The following is a 24,030-nucleotide window of genomic DNA, read 5'->3' on the forward strand; positions in this document are numbered from 1 at the left end:
ACAGATGAGATGGAACTGAGAGGTGTGCAGCATAAAAGAAAAGCTTAAAAGAAAACAAGAATAAATTCCACTGCTGTAAACACTTGGACAGATGTGTGAAAACAATTACTCCACAGAGCTGATACAAAATAGTCCATTCCAGAGCTGACTAGGTAAAACTATTGGATAAAACTATTTTTGGATGAACACATTTTATTCCAAATTACATAAGTAGGTCAGGAACTGTGTAAAATAGGAAATACTATCTGCAGAGTCTGGGTGGAAGAGCAAGGTTCTGTATCTCAGCAGAGGAAAAGTAGAACAGTGAACAAGGTGAGAAACTTCATGTTCAACATTTGTTTTTTGATTAAAAGTATGTCATAGGAGGAAAAATACATATTTGTCTCCTGCAGCCCAGAAGTAGATATCAAGACACGTAGTTTTGCCTCATTGTTAATTATATCAGCAGCAAAAACTACTTCTCCTCCTGTATATAAAGTGAAGGAATATTTTTAAAGGTTGATGATTACCAAATAATATGACCTAATTTTTACTATCTATTTTAGGATTCTGGAAAACTAATAAAATAGATAGTCTAATGAATGACTCAGTTCCTATTGACCCACTTACTTCAATGAGATACAAGTTTTCTTATGGCATGCTTCTGATACAAGGGGCTTAGACATCACTAGAAAAATGATATCTTAACTGAAGTTGTGCAGCATCCACAAGCACCTAACCTGCAATACGCATAAGCTCTTCTAATTTGATATGAACTCTGAGATTGAAATCAGAAGTGTGTATTGTGGCATTGGTGTTATATCATTTCTCAGGAAATGACATTTCATTTAGCAATACTTACAGAAAAACAAGAACAGTAATTATAGTGTAGAATCCATGCTTTTTGTTCAGTAGTTCGAGCATAAAACAGAGTTGGATGAAGAAGAGTGCAGTAACAGTCTGCTATCCATAGCTTGTTTACCTCAAAAACTGCAAGTCCTTTAATTAACAATACAATACGCATATATAACAAGAGTATTTAAAGGCAAAAGAATCATAGGTCACACAGGCTATTCTCTTCTAAAAATAATGGAGAGAATTCTTACAATCAAGTGATAGAAACAGGTTCCAGCAGAGAAATCACTATCAGTGAATTACCTCCGACCTTGAAGGTGCAGAAGAGCGATGGCAGACAAACTAGCTGAGCACAGGTTTTTTTTTCCATTGCCAAATAGTAATAATTCTTACACGACTAGAATTTAATCAGTACATGGATTAAAAAATCAAAACATTACCTTAATCTTTACTCTCTTGTATGCCCTACGTACAAGCCACCCTCTCACATATCTTTGAATGCAAATGACTGCTTTAAGTTCTTCTCTATTCCTAGGATGCTTTTTACTATCACAAACAGCTTCAAAGACTTCTGAGTGAGTTACATTCTTCTTTAGCTTCTTCTGCGTTTGAAGGGAAAGGCATTTATCACTAGAAATTAAAGTACAGAACATTTGTTTTTCAGTTTGGTAGAAAAATTTTTGAAATATGAATCAAAATTCTAATACACAAATTTCAGTTTGTACTTAAAATAACTACAAAATCACATACAAACCTTTCACTTACATGAATATATTGAAAAGACTGAAATGAAACTGATGGCGATTTACCATTTCCAATTACAGAATAACCATCCAAATCTATTTGATGAATATTTTGTTACAGATGCATAGATTTGCTGAATTCCCATGTTTTTGTAAACGATAAGGATTAAGTTACTATTTAAAACATTTTTAATATTTTCAATTTCTATTCAGTCATACAGCTTTTTCCATCCATCCCAGGAATATGCAAAAATCATATCTAATGTGAAAACCACTTTTCTGAAGTAATGACTTTCAGTCAGGCTAAAAAAAAAAAATTGTTATTTATTTGTTTGTTTATTTATTTATTTCTTACAAAGGATATAATATCTCCAGTAGACAGACACTCTGAAACCCTTAAGTATCCCTTCTATTTGAATGCTAACTTTCATAGCTTTTATTAATATGTCGGGAAACTAGTCAGGAAATTTTCCATTAAATTAAAAAAAAGAAAAAAAAATTGCAAGAACATAGAAATGTATTAAAGTCAATCCTTTTCATAAGAAAATACAAAGAAAGGCTGTATTGGAGTTTTTCCTTTCAAAATAAGATAGCAGAAACACCAGACCCTAGGAGATATTCAATAACCTGAACTGTATATGTTTTTGTCACAGAGAAATTAATAAAAAAAATCATACTTAAACCCAAAAATATATCAATTCTGTCTTAATTAAAAACAGACAAAAAAAAAAAAACAAGAAGTGAATTCTCTAAAGTGGTTAATCAAAGCATTAGATTTTGCATTTGAAGCTGTGTAACTGGCAGAAATGTAAACTGAAATATAGTTGAGGATTTTTTTCTCATCTTACACATACAGAGATTTTCTTTTTTTTCTCAAGGAAACAGTCATTTTTATAGTTAAGGTTATAAGTAACTATATATTGTAAAGTTAATTGCAGTTTTACTTAATACATCCAGATTATGCCAAGACTAAACCAATCTGCTTGAAATATAATTTCTTGGGAAAATGTTTTTTGGTGCCTGGTGTAAATTAAGCAAGGTGTTAATCAGATAAAAATGCTTGAGATACAGAAATGTGAGTGTTACTCAAAATCTTGCGATTTTACTTCCTTGACTGGATATTTATTTTGTTTTTATAGAAATAGCTTAGATGATGAATTCCAAACTAGGTATTTTCTGGTGTTCTGCAGCACTTTCTCCTTCTAGCCAAAAGCCTGCAAGACTTTTAATCAGACCATCTTTTTATAATTAAAAAGTATCATTTGCACTTATTCATCATTCCAGTTTGTGCCATAGAGAAAAATCCATCCCATAAATCTTGGTCTCTCCATGGTCTAAAAAAACTTCCAGGTATTTCATATAACTTCCCAGTGTGGGACCACAATCTCACCACTCACAACCTGATACACCCTCTATATCTTCTCAGAGTGAACAAAAAATTCATCTATCAGCTTAACTCAGCCCTATACCAACAATATTGATTATTTTTCCCAGAAATTATAACAGAGTGCAACATTTCAACTTGCTTGCAAAGTTTCAGAGAAATTGCAGTTTCTTGAGTTGCGCAGGGGATACCATGAGTGGACTCATTTCCATGGCCATTTCTAGACAAGTCTAGCCAGTTTGCAGGTAATGCTTATTTTCTGTGTCAAGCATTAGGATATCCAAGGGCAACACTACAGAACAGATCAGATCCACTGTCTTCAAAGGTCAGGGAAATCATGATGTCAGATGCACAAGAAAAGAAGTACCTGATTTATCAGATACATGCACACAATATTTCTATTGTGGGTTTTGTTTTTTTGTTTTGTTTTGTTTTGTTTTTCCAAATTTTGAGAAAAAGGTTATCAGAAATGATTATCTACGTGAGAGGGCAGGTCCCATTCTGTTAACTTACAGGAAGAAAAATTTGAGAACTTTTCCTGGAACTGCCATCAGATTTGTATTTTAGATACAGTTTGATTTTTTAAGAAAGCCCTCAAATCACTACAGAAGTTGGTAAGGAGAGGTAGGTTGTCTGTGGAAGACAGAGTACTCAAATGTAAGGAAAGAAAGTCTAACATCAGCAAATATGAAATTAACTCTTTTTTTGAAAATGCATGTCAGAACAATTCTGAGTCTGCAACTGCTTGGTCTTTTTAAAATCATAATAACAAAAAAATACGGAAGATAAGGACAAGTGCTTGTTTGAAATACCAAGCATACATTCAAGTCTTCACTTAGGTACAGCAGCTGCCTGCACTACAAATGTATATGTAAAATCAAATTCATTCTGCAGAACTGATGGCAGTGCATTGACTGGATCTTCCTACTGAATTATGTATATGGCAATTTTTCTATCATCTCACAATTTAATTTCATGCAATTTACATATGCTGATTAATAGTGCAGTGTAAAGATGTATTTAATATAATCTGGCACTGGTGTATAAATAATGTCTTGTATTGGTACTGTGTACTTTTTTTAAAGATTAACTTCAGTTAATGTTGTATACAAGTTACACTGTCCTTTCACTTACATATATATAACAAAAGACACTTACTAAACTACCACTTGCTTAATGCAATTTCTATCAGTTACACTACTTCTAAATGAGCTCTTTTATGACCAAATTTGTTGCTTTATTGGAAGAAAATAGCTAGATGAGAAAAAAAAGTGTTTTTATTTAAAGAGTGTTTAGAACATTCTAGGTCAGAACAAATACCAGGCATGATATTTGAAGAGGAATTTCTATCAAACCATCAGTTTCTTTACATTAATATATATTTCCATCACTTATAAATTGCAGTTCAGATAAAATTGCTACTAATTAGTTTTGGCTGATACTGGAGTATTTTTTATGCCCCATTTATAAAAGCTGTTTGCCCATCTGTTAATAGGTTGGAAGTGATTAAAGGACACTTATTTTGGCTGTTGCAAAGGCCAAATCATTTTAAAGCTGCAAATATGTGACAAAATCAGCTAAAGATTTGCCAAGTTCAGGACCTGATTTTCCTAAAGGTTTGTGGTGTCTGCTTCTTCCCTCTTCTGCTTGAAGTATCCGAGTCCTCAGTACACAAATATGAAATTTCAGCCTAGTAATGATAGGCCACGCCTGTTAACTGTCTGAATACCTATACCTTCTCTTCTTGCTTTTTGTTTCATCAATGCGAATAAAAGAGCAGGAAAATGAGACATAGGTGAATTCAGGTAATATCAGAGGAAAGACAAGACAAAAAAAAGTAAAGAATTGTATGAAAACTATAGTTATGTAGAGTGAGCTGGCAATCAACAGCAAACAAAAATCTCTAATAACAGGAGACTTGTGTGTGCCATTTTTATGAGACAATTGAAGCCTTCCTTTTCACCTTCGGAAGAGTATTTCAGTCACATATTTAACTTAATTATATGAATAAGACTCATGCAAGGAGTTGGAATAACTCCTGTATATTTACATTCTATGGCCTAACTGAAGGCAAATTTCACATACTAAACTATATCCTGTTCTTTTTCCACATAATAATTTGATGTTTTGAATTATCAGGATAGAACTCAAGCTGACCCTTATTCCAGGAGAAAACTAACAATGGAGTTGTGAAAAGAGTTTTCAAACAGATCTTCTAACACTGGTTGGTCTGAAATTCCCCGAATAACTAATTCTTTAAAAGAATTTCAAAGGTAATATCAAAGGGAAAAGACCAGTTACTAACTCTAGACTTACTTGCTTCATCTGCAAAATTAATTTTATAAATGAGCAACATGAAGTGCTACCGACGTACATTGAACACATACCACCTTCATTGTATTTCTCTAATGGAAAATCTGTCAAGCACATTCTTTAATGATTATACGTCTTAAAAATTCAACAAATGAAAGGATTATCGCTGAAATCATATTAATCGGCAGAGGATTAACAGCCTACTGTTGAAAGACTTCATGAACTGCAATAGGAGATGATCTGAAATAAAAAATGCAAAGAGCTCTGCACATAAATAGCGCAGAACTGTAGATGTTGAAGCAAAAAAAGTGAAAAAGGATTGAAACCAAGGCTATTGACGTGAATAAAATCTTTCAGTATCAAAACTAAAACAAAACTGTAAGAAACATGCTATACACTATAACATCCTCACCGCTTGTGTACAGTTTACTCATTTCCTTTCTAAGTTTGTGTAGCCAATTGTCCTCTCATTCTAACTTGTAATTTCAATCACATTTAGATACATTATCTGAAATGTTTTTCAAGAATGAAACACACTGTTATTGACCATTCTGAATCCAATGAAAGACTGAGAATGAAGTCTTGATTTCCTCCTGGTACAGTTTTCTTTAATGGTTAGGAGAAGTTCACAAAAACCTTTAACTGTACACAGCACAGCATTAAAAATTTGGGCACACAGATATATTGCCCCACTTTTCCTGTCTGTAGAAACATAATGAAATTATGGCCAGGCATTTCCTGTCACTTAATGGCCAGGATTAATCTCATCAAACCTAATACAGCAGCTATCCATATTCATGAAAACACTTAATGATGTGTTTGATTTTAGCTTTAGTACAATTTTAGGATATGCCTGAAGTTAGGCATATACTTAAAATGCCATGCTGAATTGGAATGGAGGCAATTGTATGCTTACCTGAGCTAAAGCTGAAAATTAAGCAAATGCTTAAGTGTTTTGCTGAATACAGATAGAATGCTGAACGGGAGCCCAGTGATTACTCACAAGTGTCAGTATGTTCCTAATCCAGAAATTATCACTATACAAATAAAATCGGAAGATATGCATATACATAATCAATGTATGGCTGACTAGAATTTTGATGACCAACTAATTACAATTCTTGCAGACATAAATAGGAAAGATGATGAAACACTGCTTAAATTCAAAGACATATCCCAAATTATTCACTCAGGATGTTCACAGAAGACAAAATATGACAGTAAAACAACATGGATGCATAAAGAGAAGCTGTAATGACAGACACAACAGCTTTAACTTTCAGCTGAAGACAGTTTACAACATTACTGAGCTCAATTTAGTTGATCGTGTAGGTTGGTACTAGAGTTTGCCCAGTACTCAGTGGACACAGCGATATTAAAAAAAAGATCTGGTTCATCAGACCATGTGAACCACACCTAGAATCATCATGCTGAGGTTTTGCAACTTAATGACATTGCAAATCTGTAGATTCTATTGGAAATAATGTAAATGCATGACTAAGAGCCATTCATGCTTCCTAATTCCTTTGTCAGTTTAAATATGAATTTGAATTTCAATAAGAAAAAACATTGGAAAATACATTTGAAAACAAGTCAGTTTCATCTGCCATTTTAACAAAATATTAATAGCAAAAAAAAAAAGCACCTCAATTTTTTCCTTTCTAGTTTACCACCCAATGCAGCACATTTCTTTTTGTTGGTTTGGAAGTCTACCTGAAAAGACAGAAAAGATGAAAGATCTAGTGAATTATATGATAGGTACTCTCTGTTTATCTACCTTTGGTTCTAATTCTAGCATTATCTTATTTAATCAATAAGAAAACACAAATACAAAATATTTTTCCTTATAGAACCACTTGTGTAGATGAGTTTGGTTAGTATTTGTTGTGCTGTATTTCTGCTCTGGCTAACTCTTAAAAAGGATACGTCCTCTGGTAAAAGAAAAAAACAGCATATAATGGAATAACGTAACTATAATCCATCTCAGTTGTCCTTCTCTATGTATGAAATATGGCTTTTCTCATATACATTTTTATGCTTTATTTACTGATTATGAATATCACATACTGTTTTCACAACCCATTGAGATTCAGTATCACGAGATCTAACTAAAAGGTAACTGAGTTGCAATAAAATCGTGAAAGCAGAGGAAAGGCTGATAAAAAAAATAATGATGTCTGCCAGTCTCACTCTTTACCTTTCAGACACCTTTTCTTTTTAGGACAGTCTGATTGGCATGCAACATTAAGATATGCACGCAATAGGGATGCAGTAAGAACTATGCCCTGATCAGCAGCCAGCTACATGAATGTTTATGTTCTTAGTATATTCCAAATAGATTATCGGTACTACAGATGATATCAGGAATCTCCCTGTCAGTTAAGGACAGGGGATTCGCACCTATCCAACTCACAGACAAGTCCTATTGATTCCATGCTGCCATCCCACACACTCTTGGCTACATCATGGTCCCTAATCTCTTTTACTGAAACTAGAGTCTCATGTGTAACTGTTTACTAGCCTTGCCTATTATCTACAACCTTAGGTTCTACACTGCTCCACTCCTGTTATCTCAGACCAGTTCATAGTCATGCTATTCTCCAAGCTCATGGGATAACACTTCCTCTGATTCTTCTTCTGGCCTGATCTGCTTGGCTTCTGTCATTAATTGTCACTAACTCCTAACTGCAGCCTCTCTCCACAGTGCTATCTGTCTCAAGACACACAGGCATGAAGATGTTTCCTGTTCACACCTAAGCTGTTTCTCTTCCAATGGACAACCTCCAACTATATTTTAGAGTCCATTTAGTGATGAGTGAATTTGAGAAAACTAATCCTAATAATTCTAAATTCTGAACTGTGTTAAAATGTCAAATTTAGAGAGCAAATCCAGATATACACTTTTAGAGTACTTCCCTGCACCAAATATTTTCATTAATTTTCCAGTCACAAGAAAATTTTGATAAGCAAAAGACAAAATATGATTTAGTTCAAAAAATCTTACTAGTATGTGCTAAATTAATGCTGGCAATGCATTAAGTATATCTTAACCATTTTTTCAAGAATGATATTTAGCAAGTCTACACACGGAGCCTAAATGCAAGACACTGATTACCATTCTTTAATCCAAGAGTTACAGTTTTAAGTTCAGTGCACAGACTTGTATTGCAGATTTCAACCACTGAGGTATTGGTTACCCAAATGCTAGAAGTTTTTTATTATTTTTTTTTTTTAACAAAGCCACTACATTTCAAGTAAATGCTATCGTAGAAAGAAGGCCTGGCTCTGTACACCCTTTGATTTTGTTTGATTATCATCCATCAATTAACTATTATCTCCAGAGAGAATGAAAATGAATGCACATTATCAGGAATAGCCTTATTTAATTTCTGATTTTTATAGTTATTTGGTTCTTCGGTCATTTATTTAAGAAGCTGTCTGTTATTACTGAGCAGCCTTGGTGAGTTCAATTGGTTTTCATACTATTTTACCATATTTTGGTTTTCACATCTGTTTTTACCTAAGAATCTGAGTCCTAAAATTATTCCTTCCAGATCTAGACTGGTTAATACTCATCATTTTATCAGCTCCATTCATTCATTTGGAAACTCTGCCCAGCATATGAAGTGTATAATGGCAGTAGCCTACCTTTTACTTCATGTTGTGTAATATCAAGACAATGTCTAATAAAGCCACCATCAACGACTTAATATGAAGATGAAACTAAACTTCTTGTGCAATTGAGATGTGAATTGATAATTTTATACAGTCTGAGTGTTAATACCAGCTACTTAGAAGAAAGTAAGAGAAAAAAAGCGGACAGAGAAGTGAGATACAATACTATCTGCATGAGACCTCAAGAGCCGTTCTCCAAAAATGAATTTCTGGGCAAATGTACAACAATAAAGTGATTTTGCACATTTCTGAGTATAAATGTCCTAATTCAGTGCAAAATATATACCTGATGACTTTCTAAGTTGCTTCAAATATATCTTAGTAATGAACATGAGATTTACCTAATGCTACAAGACATCATCCGAGCTATTCTTGGGTTCTCCAGTTGTGCTTATTGGTATGTAATGCTGATAAAGGAAATTAACACACTACTGAATACATTATAAGGATTTGCCAGGACCAGATCTCCAAATATATTTGATATAAAAAAAATCAACTATCAAACATATGTAAACATTGCTTATTTCAAAAATGGACAGTTTAAAAGATAACCTTTGATCTGCAGTCTGCTACCTACAAAACCTAATGAAGCAGGGAGAAAGCTATTTTTCACCTTACTTTCTTAAGTATTCATTTTAAAGTATGATATATCTTACATTACTTTCTTAAAGTAAGTTCGCCACTTAGTTTGAAGTATGTGCCCTTTTAACTGTAAGGAAAATCATGTCATCAATCCCTGAAAAATAGATGAGAAATATACACAGAGGTTTTCTTTGCAATCTGCACTTGCCATGATATTTGATACACTGCTACAACAAAGGAATCAAATGGCTTTATCTTCTCAGAATCTTCCACACAAGACAGTGCAGTGAAGCACGTGTTTGAATCGGAGGGAGCTGTTCTCACTTCACATTATGATGAGCCACTTGTCAATCGAGTTCAGCCTCCCATCTCCCAACTGCAGAAGGAATTTAATTGGCTATTGCAGCAATCTGTACTCTGATAAGGTTGCTGTGAGGAGGGAAAAAAAAAAAAAGGAAAGCCTGTTTCATTTGAAGACTGCAAATAATGTTTTCCTTCTACAATCCTCTGTTTGTGCTAGTCCACCTTCTCAGCATGCAGACATCTTTCAAGCAACCATTACTCCCTCTAGATTTCCCATTTCTTCCTGGGGCCATCCAAAAGTTCAGTTCCTTTCCTTTACTTCCCAAACTATCTTTGAAGTCTCCAGTATGTGATTGTCGAGGTTTAACCCAGCAAGAGGTGAAGCACCACACAATCATGTACTCCCTCCCTCTCCCAGTGGGAGAGGGGGAGGGAAATTAAAAAAAAAAAAAAAATAGAACTTGTATGTTGAGGTAAAACTATTTATTAAGACAGAGAAAAGATATAACTGTTAAGAATATATATTTATATGAATGTACATAATAAGGAATGCACAAGCAATTGCTCACCACCCACAGGCTGATGCCTAGCTAGCCCCTAGTGAGCAAATAGAGCAAGATGAACTCCCACTCCCTTCAGAATTCCTTCTGCATGATGTCATACGGTATGGAATACACCTCAGGCCAGTTTAAATCAGATGTCCTGATACTGTGCCCACCAGTCTCCTTGGGCCCTTCACTGAGAACGGCCTTGACTCTATACAACACTGCTTAGCACCAACTATAAGCATCAGTTTGTTTATATCAATTATTTTTCTCCTAACAAACCAAAACTTAACTATCATACTAGATAAAGAAAAAAAATTCCATCCCAGTTGAAACTAAGACAGTGGCCCAGCAGCTTGTTCATGCTTTCGTCTGAGGCTGCCTCACTCTTATGAATTCAAAGTTTTATTCTGCCTGAGACAAGTGTGGCCTGCAATAAAGACCTTGCTTCCACTTCACAAGCCACCTGTTATCTTCTTCACCAACCTGCCAACTTCTCTGTTGCTTCCCGGTCCTGCTGCTCCCCAGCCCACTGTGCCATCTGCACAGCAGGAATTCAGAGATAAACTTACCAAGTGTTAGAAGTCTCAGCTTTGTCTCAGAGATGATGCTGTTTTGTGAGAGGAATAATTATTCTGGAATAAAAGTAACTTTTATTTAAGAATAACGTCTGCCTGGAAACCTACTCCAGAACTGGAGTAGCAAACTAGTTTATTTGACTCTAGTTCTGTTTGTCTGCTCCCTCTTTTACATGGAGAACATGAACAATGTCAGAATAGTACCAGTCTTCTTAGTAGAACAGGATAGATATGGATATAATCATTTCATTAAGCCACAAAAAGCATGAAAAATAATTTAAACATCAGTAACATTTCTAGTAGCTTTGTAACTAAGGAGAAGCTGAAATGCAGCATTCTAAAATTTGTGGTTCTGATGACTGAAAAGCCTTTCAAGTCTTCTGTGCCAATAATAAAAAAAATAAAAATAAAAAACCACACACAAAAATAAACATTAGAAATGAAACCATAGATCACAGCATCTCAGAAGATGTTGAAGAGAATTGTATGAAACACTGGAAGAGGTGGCTAGGTTGCAACCAGAGAAAAGATCTACCTTATTTATTATAGCCAGTGTTAGGTACCATGCCATAGAAAATCAAGACCTTAGTATTGATTTCAGTGCCCCATGATGATGAACACTGATATAGAGTAATCATTAGCCCAGACAGTTACCAATTGCAGTAAAAAAAATCAAAAGAGGCAATAGAGAAATACAGACAGGTGATGTAACATGAGGAAATAATGAATTGATTTTGATTGGCATGATACAGAACTGTCACAGTACTTAATGGTTGTAACTATTGAACAGACAGTATGGTTAAGGTTAATCTTAAGAATGAAGAGAAAGTGCATTAAAGATGATGTTTTGGACTATGTACAAAGAGTTTCTGGCAAGCCCACCAGGTAGCCCAGAAAAAACAGCTATAGTAGCATGCTGGAACATTAAACCTTGCGTCATTCATCAATAAGAAGAACAGAAGCTGATCACTCTATTTTAAATCAGAGATCATAGAGTGGAAAAAGATGTTTCACATTTTGTTCAATTCAGATTATTATGATCTCTTGTCTAAACTGGTGAATTTGAACTGTGGAACCACTCTGCATGATAAGCAGTAGAACTCTTTATCAGCCTTGAATCATAATTCAAGCTAATTCACAGCTAGCTTTGAAAGAGCTTCAGATTTAAATAACTGTCTCTTGTTTTAGGTAGAGTGCAAAACTGTAGTAAAGTGAAAATCACAAGCAAACCAAGCTATCTCAGTACTTAAAACATCACCATTATATCCCCTTACCAAAGAAAACAAATCAATAACTAAAAAACACATTTTCTGGCGTGGTTATACCTTATCTGCAACCCTTCCTTTCTCATGCACCTTTTTGGAAAAGATTTTATTAAGCATATCTTAAAGTTTAATGAACTACTCTTACTGGTTTTATTTATCAGAGAATACATAAAAGCCACTTTAAAGAAACAACAAATGCTTGTACATAGACAAGCAGAGCTTCAGGCACTTTCTGAGCACTGTCACTGTTTTACCAGATTCATAAGACATAGCAATCTATGTTGCCTCTTCTCATTAAATAAAATACAGTCAGACATGCAAATAATCTGAAACATCTTCATTCATGTGAAATGTTGAGTAACAAATATGTCTGTGCATGACATGCTTTCTAGTCTTTCTTCCTCACTTCTTGTCTATATTTTAATAGCTTTTCTTCTTGCTAGATTGGGTACTACAGCTGATTTCATCACATATAAATGCTATGAAGCATCTAAGTAAACTTGGTAACTCACCTACCAGCAGTACAGCTATTGTAAATAGAAAATTGACTTGAAGTTAATAGAACAGAAAGGATATCCTTCAGAATCAGTTATAAGAACAACCTAACTGCATTGGTATTGAAGGCCTATCATCGATGCCTCCATGGAGGAGACATCCTAGCCATGTTATCTACACACACACAAAAAAAAAAGAGTACCATTATGTCTTTGGATCATGAGTTCACTGCAGGCTCACTCACGATATCACAACATTTCAAGATTTTGTAGCTTAGTTTTGTTCAGTTGTAAAACAAAATCAAGAGTCTGGTGCAGTGGCTATGGATTCAGTTAGGTTGCTGGAAAGTCACATAAAACAGAATGCCCTGAATGAACAGCACAGTCATTTTCAACTTCAGCCTACCCAAATAAACCCTTTGTAAGTTTGGTTTCAAGAGTGAGTAAGCATTTTTGTCTTTCTCATTTTCTCCCCATAGCAGACATTCTAGGCCTTGAGAAATTCTTCTTGACAAAAATACCATTGAAACTCATTTCTGGAGGAAAACACTCCAGCTGGAGAGTTTCAGGGTTTGCCTGTAGGCAGGGTATATTTATCAGTCATTTGCTCCTTGTAGAAGAAATGGTGGCTTAATCCTGCTGGAATAAGAATATTTTCATTAAGTACTACACTGTAGTCAGCCTTGTTTCCTTCTAATACGATTGTTTTCAGCATAGCTAAAATGACCTTAACATAAATTTAAGTCATTGTAATTGTTGGAACTCCCGTTAGCCTCTTAAGGCTGAACTACAATGTTGATAACCACATATAACAGGTAAACTTACATTTAGCTTTTAGTCACCATCAATCTAAGCTTGTACCTGAGATTAAATATCCTTAAGCATGCCATTAATATTGGCAATAGACTTCAGAATACAGTATTTTCATTGAATTACTTCTAGAGACATGCTGCCACTGTCCCTGTCATCTTGTATCATTCTCACCATTTAGTGCCGTTTAGCAAAATATATAATGAAATATTACCAAAATAGTCCTCCCAAGGCTTATTACATTCAATAACTCTATTCAATATTGCAAACTAATTTCTAAACTCTGTGTCTTTATGGATCAATATCATCTAAGAGATCTTTAGACTACCATACTTCCTAGTAAAGTTTTCAAACAAGAAGAAACAATACCAAGCACCATTTTGTGGCTAACTTCCAAAAACTCACTTGTAAAACACAGTTTAAGACAGAGAATGAGGAATCCCCAAAATACATACATGAGATGTTTAATATGCTTAGAAACCCATGCTATCATGTGCATGTATAGTCACTCAGCATTCAAGCACTGACTACATTAAGTGCGGAGAAATGGCTGCTAGAATAATCAGTGCAATGAAGTGTGTCTCAGATGAGAGGAAACGAAGTATTTTGACCTTTTTCAGTCCAGAGTGATAAAGTCTGACAGTGGACACAATTGATTCAGGCAGGAGTGGGCGTGCAAGTCAAGAAGGGAGCAGAACTGTAACACCAAATGACAATGTTGGCATGATACAAAATCAGTACAAACTAGCCATCCCTAAATTTAGGGTGAAAGCTGATTAAGGTTTCTAAGCACAAAAAGAGACTAGAGCTGTTCTCCCAAGGAAGTACTAAGTGTTTAAAGAAAGAAATAATAATAACTAGGTAAAAAACAGTGTTTAATATCTTGTATATCTAAATAGTACAGTCGCCTTCAGCAGGAAAGTCCTGGATTTTTCAGATAAAAATTTATCTGTTCAAAGTCACTCTCATTTCATGAATTAACTGAGACAGTTTACAAATAGGACTGAATTACAGTAAAGAAATAAAAGTTCATGTTTATACAAAGCCTATGTTCACAGTGCTTTCCAAAGAATACAGAGAACAATTATCCAACTATATTTATCGGAGGATGAATCATTTAAAAGCAGCTATAATTATATGCTGCTTTTAGGGATAACATCTCCCAGATCAAGAGGTGATAAAATTTCAACTGCCACTACCCAGAATTCTGTCTGACTCAATTTAAGTCATCAAACCTCCTCTCATCTCCTACATTCTCTTTATTCATAGGCAGAGTTTGCTTTTTAAGAACAAAAGAAACATTTAAAGAAAAAGGAAACCTTCCACTGTTGTTGCTTGCCTTTCAGACCTCACAAGGGTTTTCCAGCAGCCTAAAATATATTTACAACCCAAGCCATAACTTATAAGGTCAAAGATAAAAATGTAAGTATGGAATCTATATCCAATAGCTGCATGCTACCTCACAGTATATTTAACATTTAATTTTTGTAACTCAAAACCATACAGCGACTTCATGTCACTATACACTTACAAAAATTAAATACACATTTATTTATTTATGGACATAACCATTTGTAACTATAAAAATTTGAGAATCAGTCATCTTTGAAGTGTTCAAATATTTTTAAGAAACACTTGTTAAAATTACTATAAAGGCATGGTAATTTTAGCTACACAGTTACCACACTACATTTCATGAGGTTGGGTCAAATAATTTCAGCCTTAATAGCCGTTAGGAAAAAGCTTACACCTTTGGATTGCACTGTAAATATCAAATATGCAAAACAATGATAGCCATTCCATGATGACGTAAATTCTGGAAACCTGTGAAAAACTAGTTTGTCCACGGTAATTGGTTGAGCATGGTTCTCATAATAATTGAAGAATACCTACTAAGCTAGTTATGTTTTGGTCCAAAAACTTGGCTACTGCTCCAACTATGAGCTTTGTTACCATGGTTTGATAATACCATCTAGACTATAAATTCTCATGTAGAAAGTGAAGTTTTTTATTAAAATATTTCTAATCTGTAATGCACACAGAGATGATCTATCCTCACCAACACTCAGTCACTTTACATACCTTCTTCAGTCTCACATGTTTTTGACTCGTCTGATCATCCTCCTTCACGGGAATTGGTGCAACCACGCCTCTCCAGTCCCAGTATGCTTTACCTGTTGAGAAGATTTATGTGGTTTTGAAAAATGTATCATTTATCTAAATTACATCACATTATTTATTTGCATTTAAGTTACTGAATTTCTAGTTTCAAATTGTGAAACTGGAATTGATATCTATCTCATATGGGTTGAGTCAAGAGTTTCCAAAACACATTTCAAATATTATCATGCTCATTTTGTGGATCAGTGAGCAAAATCAGCATCTCATTGCATAGCTTTTAATGCAGTCCTTTCAGTATTTTCAAAGGAAAAACTGAAAGTCTCATTTTATCTAGATAGCCTGCATAGAAAGGCATGAAAGAAGCTCTACATTCTTCCATTCACCTTCTCATGGAAAGAATTAGCATGGCTTCCTGTTCCTCTCTTAAAGCTGTTAGCTGCAATGTTGGCCGTAAAACCTCCTCTTCTTTTGCGTCCTGAAAATTACCTAACTTGTATGCTCTTTTCAGATTAAGGCTGAAAATGGGAACAGAGCTGCTTTTTAAAGAGCCAGCCTGATTTCATCTAACTGCAACTCCACCAAAGTCAGTGAGATGCGTATATCTTGTGCCAAATCACAACGTAGTTCTTACTCTAATATGATTATTTCTTTAAAACATTCCTAATAGTAAAGAACACATGCATTACTTTTCTAAGAAAACTATCCCTATCATCTTCAAGTATGCTGAATTCCTTCCCACAATACAACTTCATTTAATGAAAAAAAGCATGCATTACTTAGTCATGAGTTTCCAGATTACATTGTAAAATAAATTACTTAGCTATCAAGTTCTCAAAAATAAATCTTACATTTTTTTATACAAATGTACAACTGTAAGCAGTACTTCCATCACACGTTAGCAATTGTTATGTTCTGTACAAAAGAACACAAATTCGAAATGGTAGAATGGTTAACCTGTATCACGGTAATTTTGATACTGACACAGTGAAAGAATTTTCTGCTCTTTAGAAGAAAACACAACCTTGATTTCAGTGAGTGCACTACAGTATTAGGGAGATCAAAGATACCTCAGTAGATTAGATCATTTCAGAAAAACCAAATAAAATTTGGCTAGTGAAATAAAAATCTTAAGCATGCAAGTTTTGCCTATTATTCACATCAAAATAGGGCAGACACACTAAAAAGAATCAACATTGTTTTTGTCCAGGCCTCGTTCTCCAAAAACAGTGCACTTTAATCGCTTACAAGAAAATTTTAAATGTAAATAGGTACAGAAACATCTGCAGTCTCCTCCTCCTCCTATGTTGATGAACTTTCAAATATGAAGTTTAACCTAACTCGCACTTTTTAGTGCCATAATCAATAAAGACTCTGGCTATTCTTGCTGGTTTACATTTTTGTATCAATAATTTACTTGAAAAAACAATCTCAAAAAGTAATTACAGTTTTTGAAAAGTATGAATTTTTACTTTATTGCTCAAAAATCCCTTTTGTTTTCCTCCATCTCCATCCCTTGTTACTATGAGTTATTTTTCGTGAAGCAGCTCTTCACTGAAAGGAGCAGATGAAGATGGAATTCCTTGATCAATTTTTTCATTACTACTTAGCATGCCTGAGACATGCATACCTGTTTGACCATTCCCTTTCTGTAGCATAATCATCTTTTCTGAAACTATTTCCTAATAAATTTTGTCCATGGGAGGACTGTAGGAGGACCATTTTTGTTCTGTCACGTGTTTTTTGGAATGCTGTGACTGGGACTGCACAACTGTTAATATTCATCATTAACTAAATAATATGTATTCTTTTATTCTACAGGTCACAATGATTACATTTACTGACACAGGAGCTTATACTTCTATCCAAAACAAAAATTCTGTAATTTCATTATGTATTCCTGATGGAAAAAAATCAAAAGCACTAGGGAATGAAAACTAAAAAAGCTGTGCTACAAATGGTTAAGACTCAGGTCATGTTCATCCATTTTTCTGTTTTTTCAGATACTTCCTGTAACTTCTGCCGTCTAGACCCGTCATTCTCTCTAACATAACTGGTATTCCTGCAGGGAAATGAAATAGTCTCTTGGCTGCTCCCAGGAGAGGTGAGTTTACTAAATGCTAAATTACTTAAGATTAAGTGACCTGTTAGACTGCAAAAGAAAAAACAGCAAATTTGGTGCTCTGTATTTGATTGAGCAGGCACAGTGTACCTTTAGAAAACATGCAGCTAAACACTATTTAGCCCATACTTGCAACAGGAAACAGGATTTTAAGATACAGCTCTTTCTTTTACAACTTTTATAAAATTGGTTAAGCACATTTTTATTAGTGGATTGGATTTTACAGCTTCTGACTCTCTCCATGAATGCCTAAAGAGTGGAATCCAATGTAAAGTTCAGTTATTTGAGCTACTTCTAGAAATGTCAGCCATCATGGAAATACTGCAGAGCATTGCTTATTACATGTCTTTTTATCAATCCCTCATCTACTGAATGAAGACATATATGAAGAATACCTAATATAGCTTGGTAAGAAAGATAAAGAAATTCTGTAGTTACCACATGCAATATCCTAATGCAAAGATGTTGGAATGTGCTGGGGATCTCTGTTACCTAGTTTACTCAAATAGCTCAGAAAAGTGATTTTCTGTTACCCACAAAACCACGTCCTTGGAGCCTGAGAATTTAATAAGTATCAGCATTAACAAACAAACAACAACAACAACAACAACAAAGTGAGAAAAAATAGGTACACATCATTTTGCAATTCCAGGGACCAGTGTTTCAAAACTCAGTTTAAAAAAAAAAAGAAAAGAAAAAGAAAGAAAGAAAGAAAGAAATGCACAAATTCCTGGTCATTATACTTTCCCAAGTAACACTTCTGAATTAGATCATGACCATTTTGATCTCATGCACTTTTTCCTAGTCTGTTCCCACAAAGACTGTTTCAGTAAGGTCAGACAGGAGGACTTTTAACTTCCATGGGCCCTTTAAAAGTCAAAAATTATTGTAGGAAGATTGTGATATATGTATCTGTGTGATCCAATAAACAGGTGAGAAAAGCCAGAGTTTAAACAAAGCTTCTCCCAAAAGCACTTCTTCCCAGTTCCTCTTTTAATTCAGAAATCAATGTTGGAAGGAAGAGGAGGAAGTTAATGAAAACTCAGAGCTAGCTACTCTCCAGTAAAATACGTCTCATTTTAAACTATAGTGCTTACAAGCAAGTATTAGGTAGATGATAAAATTAGAAGTTTATTATTAGAAGTGATTAGATATGATAGACATGATTAGAAGTTCATTGGCTAAATATACATATAACTCAAATGAAGGATGGTAGATAGTGCTAGAGAACTATTTGAAGAATTCCAGTTGTGTCCATGAAGTCAGATGCTAAGTGCTTTCAGAGTGAACAGGAAAAAATGATGGCCAGAATATGGAAATGTAAAGCAGTCTAGAACGCATGAAGTTCATACTGAAGTTTGTATCTATTCTGATATATTTTACACTGACAGGTTAGTATAAAGAAGTTGTGGCTCATCAGTGCAACAAATGTGAGATTCTGTTCCCTGTCTAGATTGCAACTTCCCTTACTTTTATTTTAAATAAACTTTCATAGCAAAAAAAAATATGTATTTCATATTTATTATATATTTTATATATTTACTACATATAAAATATATTTTATATTTATATTTATTTAACATTTATAAAAATAAATATTTTCTGTATGTCTCTGATGACTGACACTAAAATAGAATTACGATATTCTTGTGAAAATTTATAAAAATTTATTAAAATTTACAACATCTTGTAATTTATCTGTTGGAAGCCACTTTTGTTTTCAAAAAGTAATCTGAAAATGTTTGCTGGATAGCTTTTTCCTTGACATATAGTTTCTTTGAGATCAACTTTAAAATCAAACAAAAATTCAATTGCCTTCTGGGATTCTGAGCAATCTAAGAACTTAACTTCCATGCAGATCAATAGAACAATTAAAACCTGATGGGATTTCCTAAAATGTCCAGGACTCAGACTGCATTTTTACATGGCACAACATTACTGAAGTCTGACTTTTTAGCCTCTGGTTTTATTCTATTTTGAGAATACATTTCCTTGCCTATTTTGACATGGATAATGCCACTTCACAAAATGAGAGCCACCTCTGCTCACATATACATACTAGAGCTATCATATTTCAAAAATTATTATTTCTATTCTCAAGCTCTTTCATCCTCTATCACTTAGCATTTCAACTTTCAACCTATGCTAGCCCGTTTGATTTACTGCATTTTTACCCTATATTTAACCATGTAAATTAGACTTAACCAACACACCACTATTGCACTCATCTTTATTTTCAGTTGCAGACATATATTTAAGTTACTTCAGAGCTTGTTAAGGTTTTCTAAATGCAAGAATTCTGTTTTTGTAGTCTGGCGATTATAGAAATTCTAAGTTCATTTCTTACATTCCTACTGATTCATAACTTTCTTTTTTACTGATTGCCTTGTCAGTGTAGACAAAACATTGTAACAATGAAAATCATTTTCTTCCAGCTAAACTCTTTTCCTCAACAAAAGCAGGATTGTTACTCTTCCTAATATCAGAGCTACTACTGGAAATATAATTCCAGTGCCAAATGGCCAATGTAAGATGCAATTCTTCAGAGTATAGAAATAGCTATTGAATTTGCAGTAATTACACCTTTGGTGTCAATAGCATCAGCAACTGTAAGTAGAATCATAGAACCTGGAAGGGATCTTAAAGATCATCTTGTTCCAACCCACCTGCTGTGAGGGCATCAGCCCTCTGATCATCTCTGTGGCCTCTTCTGAACTCACTCCAACAGCTCCACGTCTCTTTTGCGTTGAAAGCCCAAGGTCTGGGGGCAGGTCTGGATGCAGTATTTCTAGTGGGGCCTCGTATGGACAGAATAAAAGGGGACAATCTCCTCCCTTTCCCTACAGGCCACCTCTCTTTTGATGCAGACCAAGATGCATTTGGTTTTTTCCAGCCTGTAAAAGCACGCTGTTGATTTGTGTCAAGCTTTTCAAAGAACAGGAGTTCCAAGTCCTTCTCTGCAGGGCAGCTCTCAATGCGTTCTTCCCTTAGTCTGTACACATCTTTGGGATAGACCTCACCCAATGCAACATTTTGTAGGTAGAATCAATCCTCTCTTCCCCACAGAAGTGGTATTGGTCCCCGCCAGACAAAGGTTATTTGCTAGAATTCATCTGTCATGTAACACAGCCAGGTGTTTTAAAAAATGGTTGTTTAAAAGGAATATATTCTTCATTTCCTTTCATTAAAGTACCAGGAAACATCCTTCTACAGTCTAAACAAAGCTATCTATTTCACAAATAATTTACTGTCTTTGCAAAAAACATCAATTTGCTTATCAAAAAAGTACCAGACAGACTGTAAATAAAAAGGAAAAACTTCTGCAAGTACAGAAAGTCTGCTTTCATAGTCGATATTACAACTGATTAGCTTGGCATTTAATAAATAACATTTCTAAGAACTGCTAAAGATGATTTAAGAAGTGAAAAGAACAACCTTGTTCTGTTTAGAAAAGATAGTTGCATTGTTGCACACTTTGTGCAAAATATTTTTGCCAATTCAGGTTGAAAACATCTTCATGCATTAAGCACTTGAAATAAACATTGCCTCTGTATGCTGAACTTTCTATAATTGTGCTCTCTGCTTCACAAAAACTGATAAAATGTGGTAAGGCTGACATATACTGCAACTTAGTGGGTTCATGCTAAAGTTATAGTAAAATCACTTTTACTTAAAGATGTGTTATTTTCTTTTCAAAGTATATTTCAATTCATAACCAATTCAGATTGCCTTTTACATTTGGTCAAAAAAAAAAAAAAGGAAGATATTACACATCCTTTCTAAACTTCAAAATCAAGCTTGGTAGTAGCCATTAATAGTCAATAGTTTGAAGAATCAAGATTGCATGTGCTTGTCTATTTATCCAGCCCAGAGCATATAGAGCATATTAACTGTTTACACTAAATGACAGTCACATCAGCTATATTTCCGTGCATTAGAAATCTTAAAACCTCGTTCAAGTACATATCATATCAGAATATCATTCACCCAGTTCAGCCGCTTAGTTAGCTTACTCAGATCTCACCAGGGGCAAGAATGATGTCTTCAGTCTGAATGGTACTTACAAAATAGGGTTCCCGTAGAGGATTTGCAAATGTAGAGAGAAATTGTTTTTGCATGCACACACGTGTGTATGAGATAAATTTTATTTCACTACTTAAGCACTAGATGACGAAGAGCTACAAAGCAGTCCAGTTACCAAGCACTGGACCTGTCTTCAGATGCTTGAGAATGTTTTAGCATGTCACAGAAAGATCTGGAAGAGGTTGAGCTCTGTTGTATGTTACAGTATACTATAAGAAAGACAAAATGTGAATTATGCAAATTGTTAGAATAAATGAGTAATATCAGTGACAAATGTCCTGTCATATTTACTCATGATATTTTAAGAGAAAAGGAAACACTCCTTTTTCTCTTTGTTTCCTTCACTAATTCCTTCTGCAATCTACAAAATGTTTTGGGCTTCTTAAGCACAGAAAAATCCTAAGAGGATAACAAAAATATGCTTTTCAGCAAGAAAGAAACTCTTTAAAAAAAAAATCTATACTTTCTCAAGAAAACTTCCATTTACACACACACAACAAAAAAAAAAAGAAAAAAGGAAAACCTTAAAATCCTAAGCTCTTATTTTGTAACAGTCTAGAAGGAGCACAATATGCCATGAGGAAAAAAAGAACAGTTTTCCATTGCAGTATACAATTAGTGCTTGCAAATAATGAAAACATGCTTCTACAACACTTCACATTCATCACAGTAATATTAGATAAACAATTTCACAGTGAATAAAATATAAGTTATACCAGTACACATCTGAGTATCTTAGGGGGCGCTTCATTAGCATTGCACTGACTTAGGAACATTGATGGAAAACATCCCTAAAACTTGGAGAAATTATATTGTGTCTCTATTAACACCTCATAAGATCTCTCCTTTTGCACCTTGGAAGTCTTTTGTTTAATCCCCTCATCCTAAACCTACAAGTTCATCTTCCTCTTTCATTTCTTTCTACATCCGCTTATTTCCAAACACTCAGTGATACTTAACTTCATAGCCATTCTTTACATCACTCATATAAACCTTTCCATTAAAGAACTCAGATTCTGCGCTCGAGGAACTTCCTTGGGCCTAATTTACTGAAGTGAAAAAGCAACAGGAAAAAGAGTCAAGTATACACATGAACAGATTATGTTTCCTCTTAAAAAAAAAATAAACTACACTTTAAACTGCAGTTTCCCTCCCTCCTTCTCCATCTCATCACCATGGGTTATTTTTCAAATGGACTTTCACAGCAGCTTTTCACTGAAGTGAATGTTCCTACTTTGAGACCTTGGCATTAGTTCAATAATTACAATTGTTCAGCCCTGTATTTAATAGGCATGTGAGAAGACTGCTAAAAATATAGCCTATATTGCCTATAAAACCTTTAGAAATACATACAAAGCTGCATTCCCAAAACCGAATCCTGTTCCAACCAGTAAAGCTTTTCTACTAAGCTATAATGAAAAAAAAAAAAGAAAAAAGAAAAAAAAAAAAGAAATAATACTAGGGCAGAAGAAACAGAGGAAAGAATAAAGACTGTAATTCAAACAACCACAGCTGTGGTCAGGAGAGCAGAAGTTATTTCATCATTGCTGCAAACTGATCTGATTTTTACAAACACTTCAAAATTCTGCTATTTCTAATTAGCTCTTAAAAGCCTTTGATTGTATCAACAAATATCAAAGTGCCTAAGCAATGTATTGTGTGAGTATCTTTCATAAAGGTCATGTGAAATCTTCTCACCTTTTTTATTTTAAGATTCAATCTCCATTTGAAAAGTCACTGTTAATTTGCAGCACTATAGGTGTTTTTCTCCTTTCCTTCCTTCAACCCTTATTTCCAGCTAACACTCTTCTTTATGAAATGAAATGATGTTTCACGCACTTTCCCATGAAAAAAAAAGCACCATCAGATTCTTGTATCTTTGTTATTAAACAAGTATGTTGGGATTTTTTCCCTGATGTGACCATGAACTCTATTGAATCAAGGAAAAAAAAAATAACCAGTTCATAGTTTCCCATAGTAAGATGGAAGTAAACCACCAAGAAAAATGGTGTTAGATAACTTGAAATTATACCTCGTGTTAATTACCAATAACTCCACCATTTCAGGAGCACATGACTAAAAAGATACTTACAATGAAATCTAAAAATCATCGCAATTTCATCAGACAGCAGTTTTTTTCCTTTTTTTGACAGAAAAATCTGTCAGCTTTCTTATACAAGA

General features: G+C 34.3%; 1 protein-coding gene across 1 annotated transcript in view; it reads right to left on the reverse strand.

The window, feature by feature from the left end:
- IQCM (IQ motif containing M) overlaps positions 1-24,030 on the reverse strand; it is a 77,145-nt gene that overhangs the window by 3,012 nt on the left and 50,103 nt on the right. The window contains exons 8-10 of the mRNA XM_031553253.1: positions 15,609-15,700; positions 6,920-6,987; positions 1,275-1,464 (exon numbers count right to left, since the gene is read on the reverse strand). Of these exons, the coding sequence (XP_031409113.1) occupies positions 1,275-1,464; positions 6,920-6,987; positions 15,609-15,700 (350 nt within the window). The remainder of the gene's footprint in view (positions 1-1,274; positions 1,465-6,919; positions 6,988-15,608; positions 15,701-24,030) is intronic.

This window comes from Meleagris gallopavo, chromosome 4, assembly GCF_000146605.3.
Source record: "Meleagris gallopavo isolate NT-WF06-2002-E0010 breed Aviagen turkey brand Nicholas breeding stock chromosome 4, Turkey_5.1, whole genome shotgun sequence".
Classification (NCBI taxonomy): domain Eukaryota; kingdom Metazoa; phylum Chordata; class Aves; order Galliformes; family Phasianidae; genus Meleagris; species Meleagris gallopavo.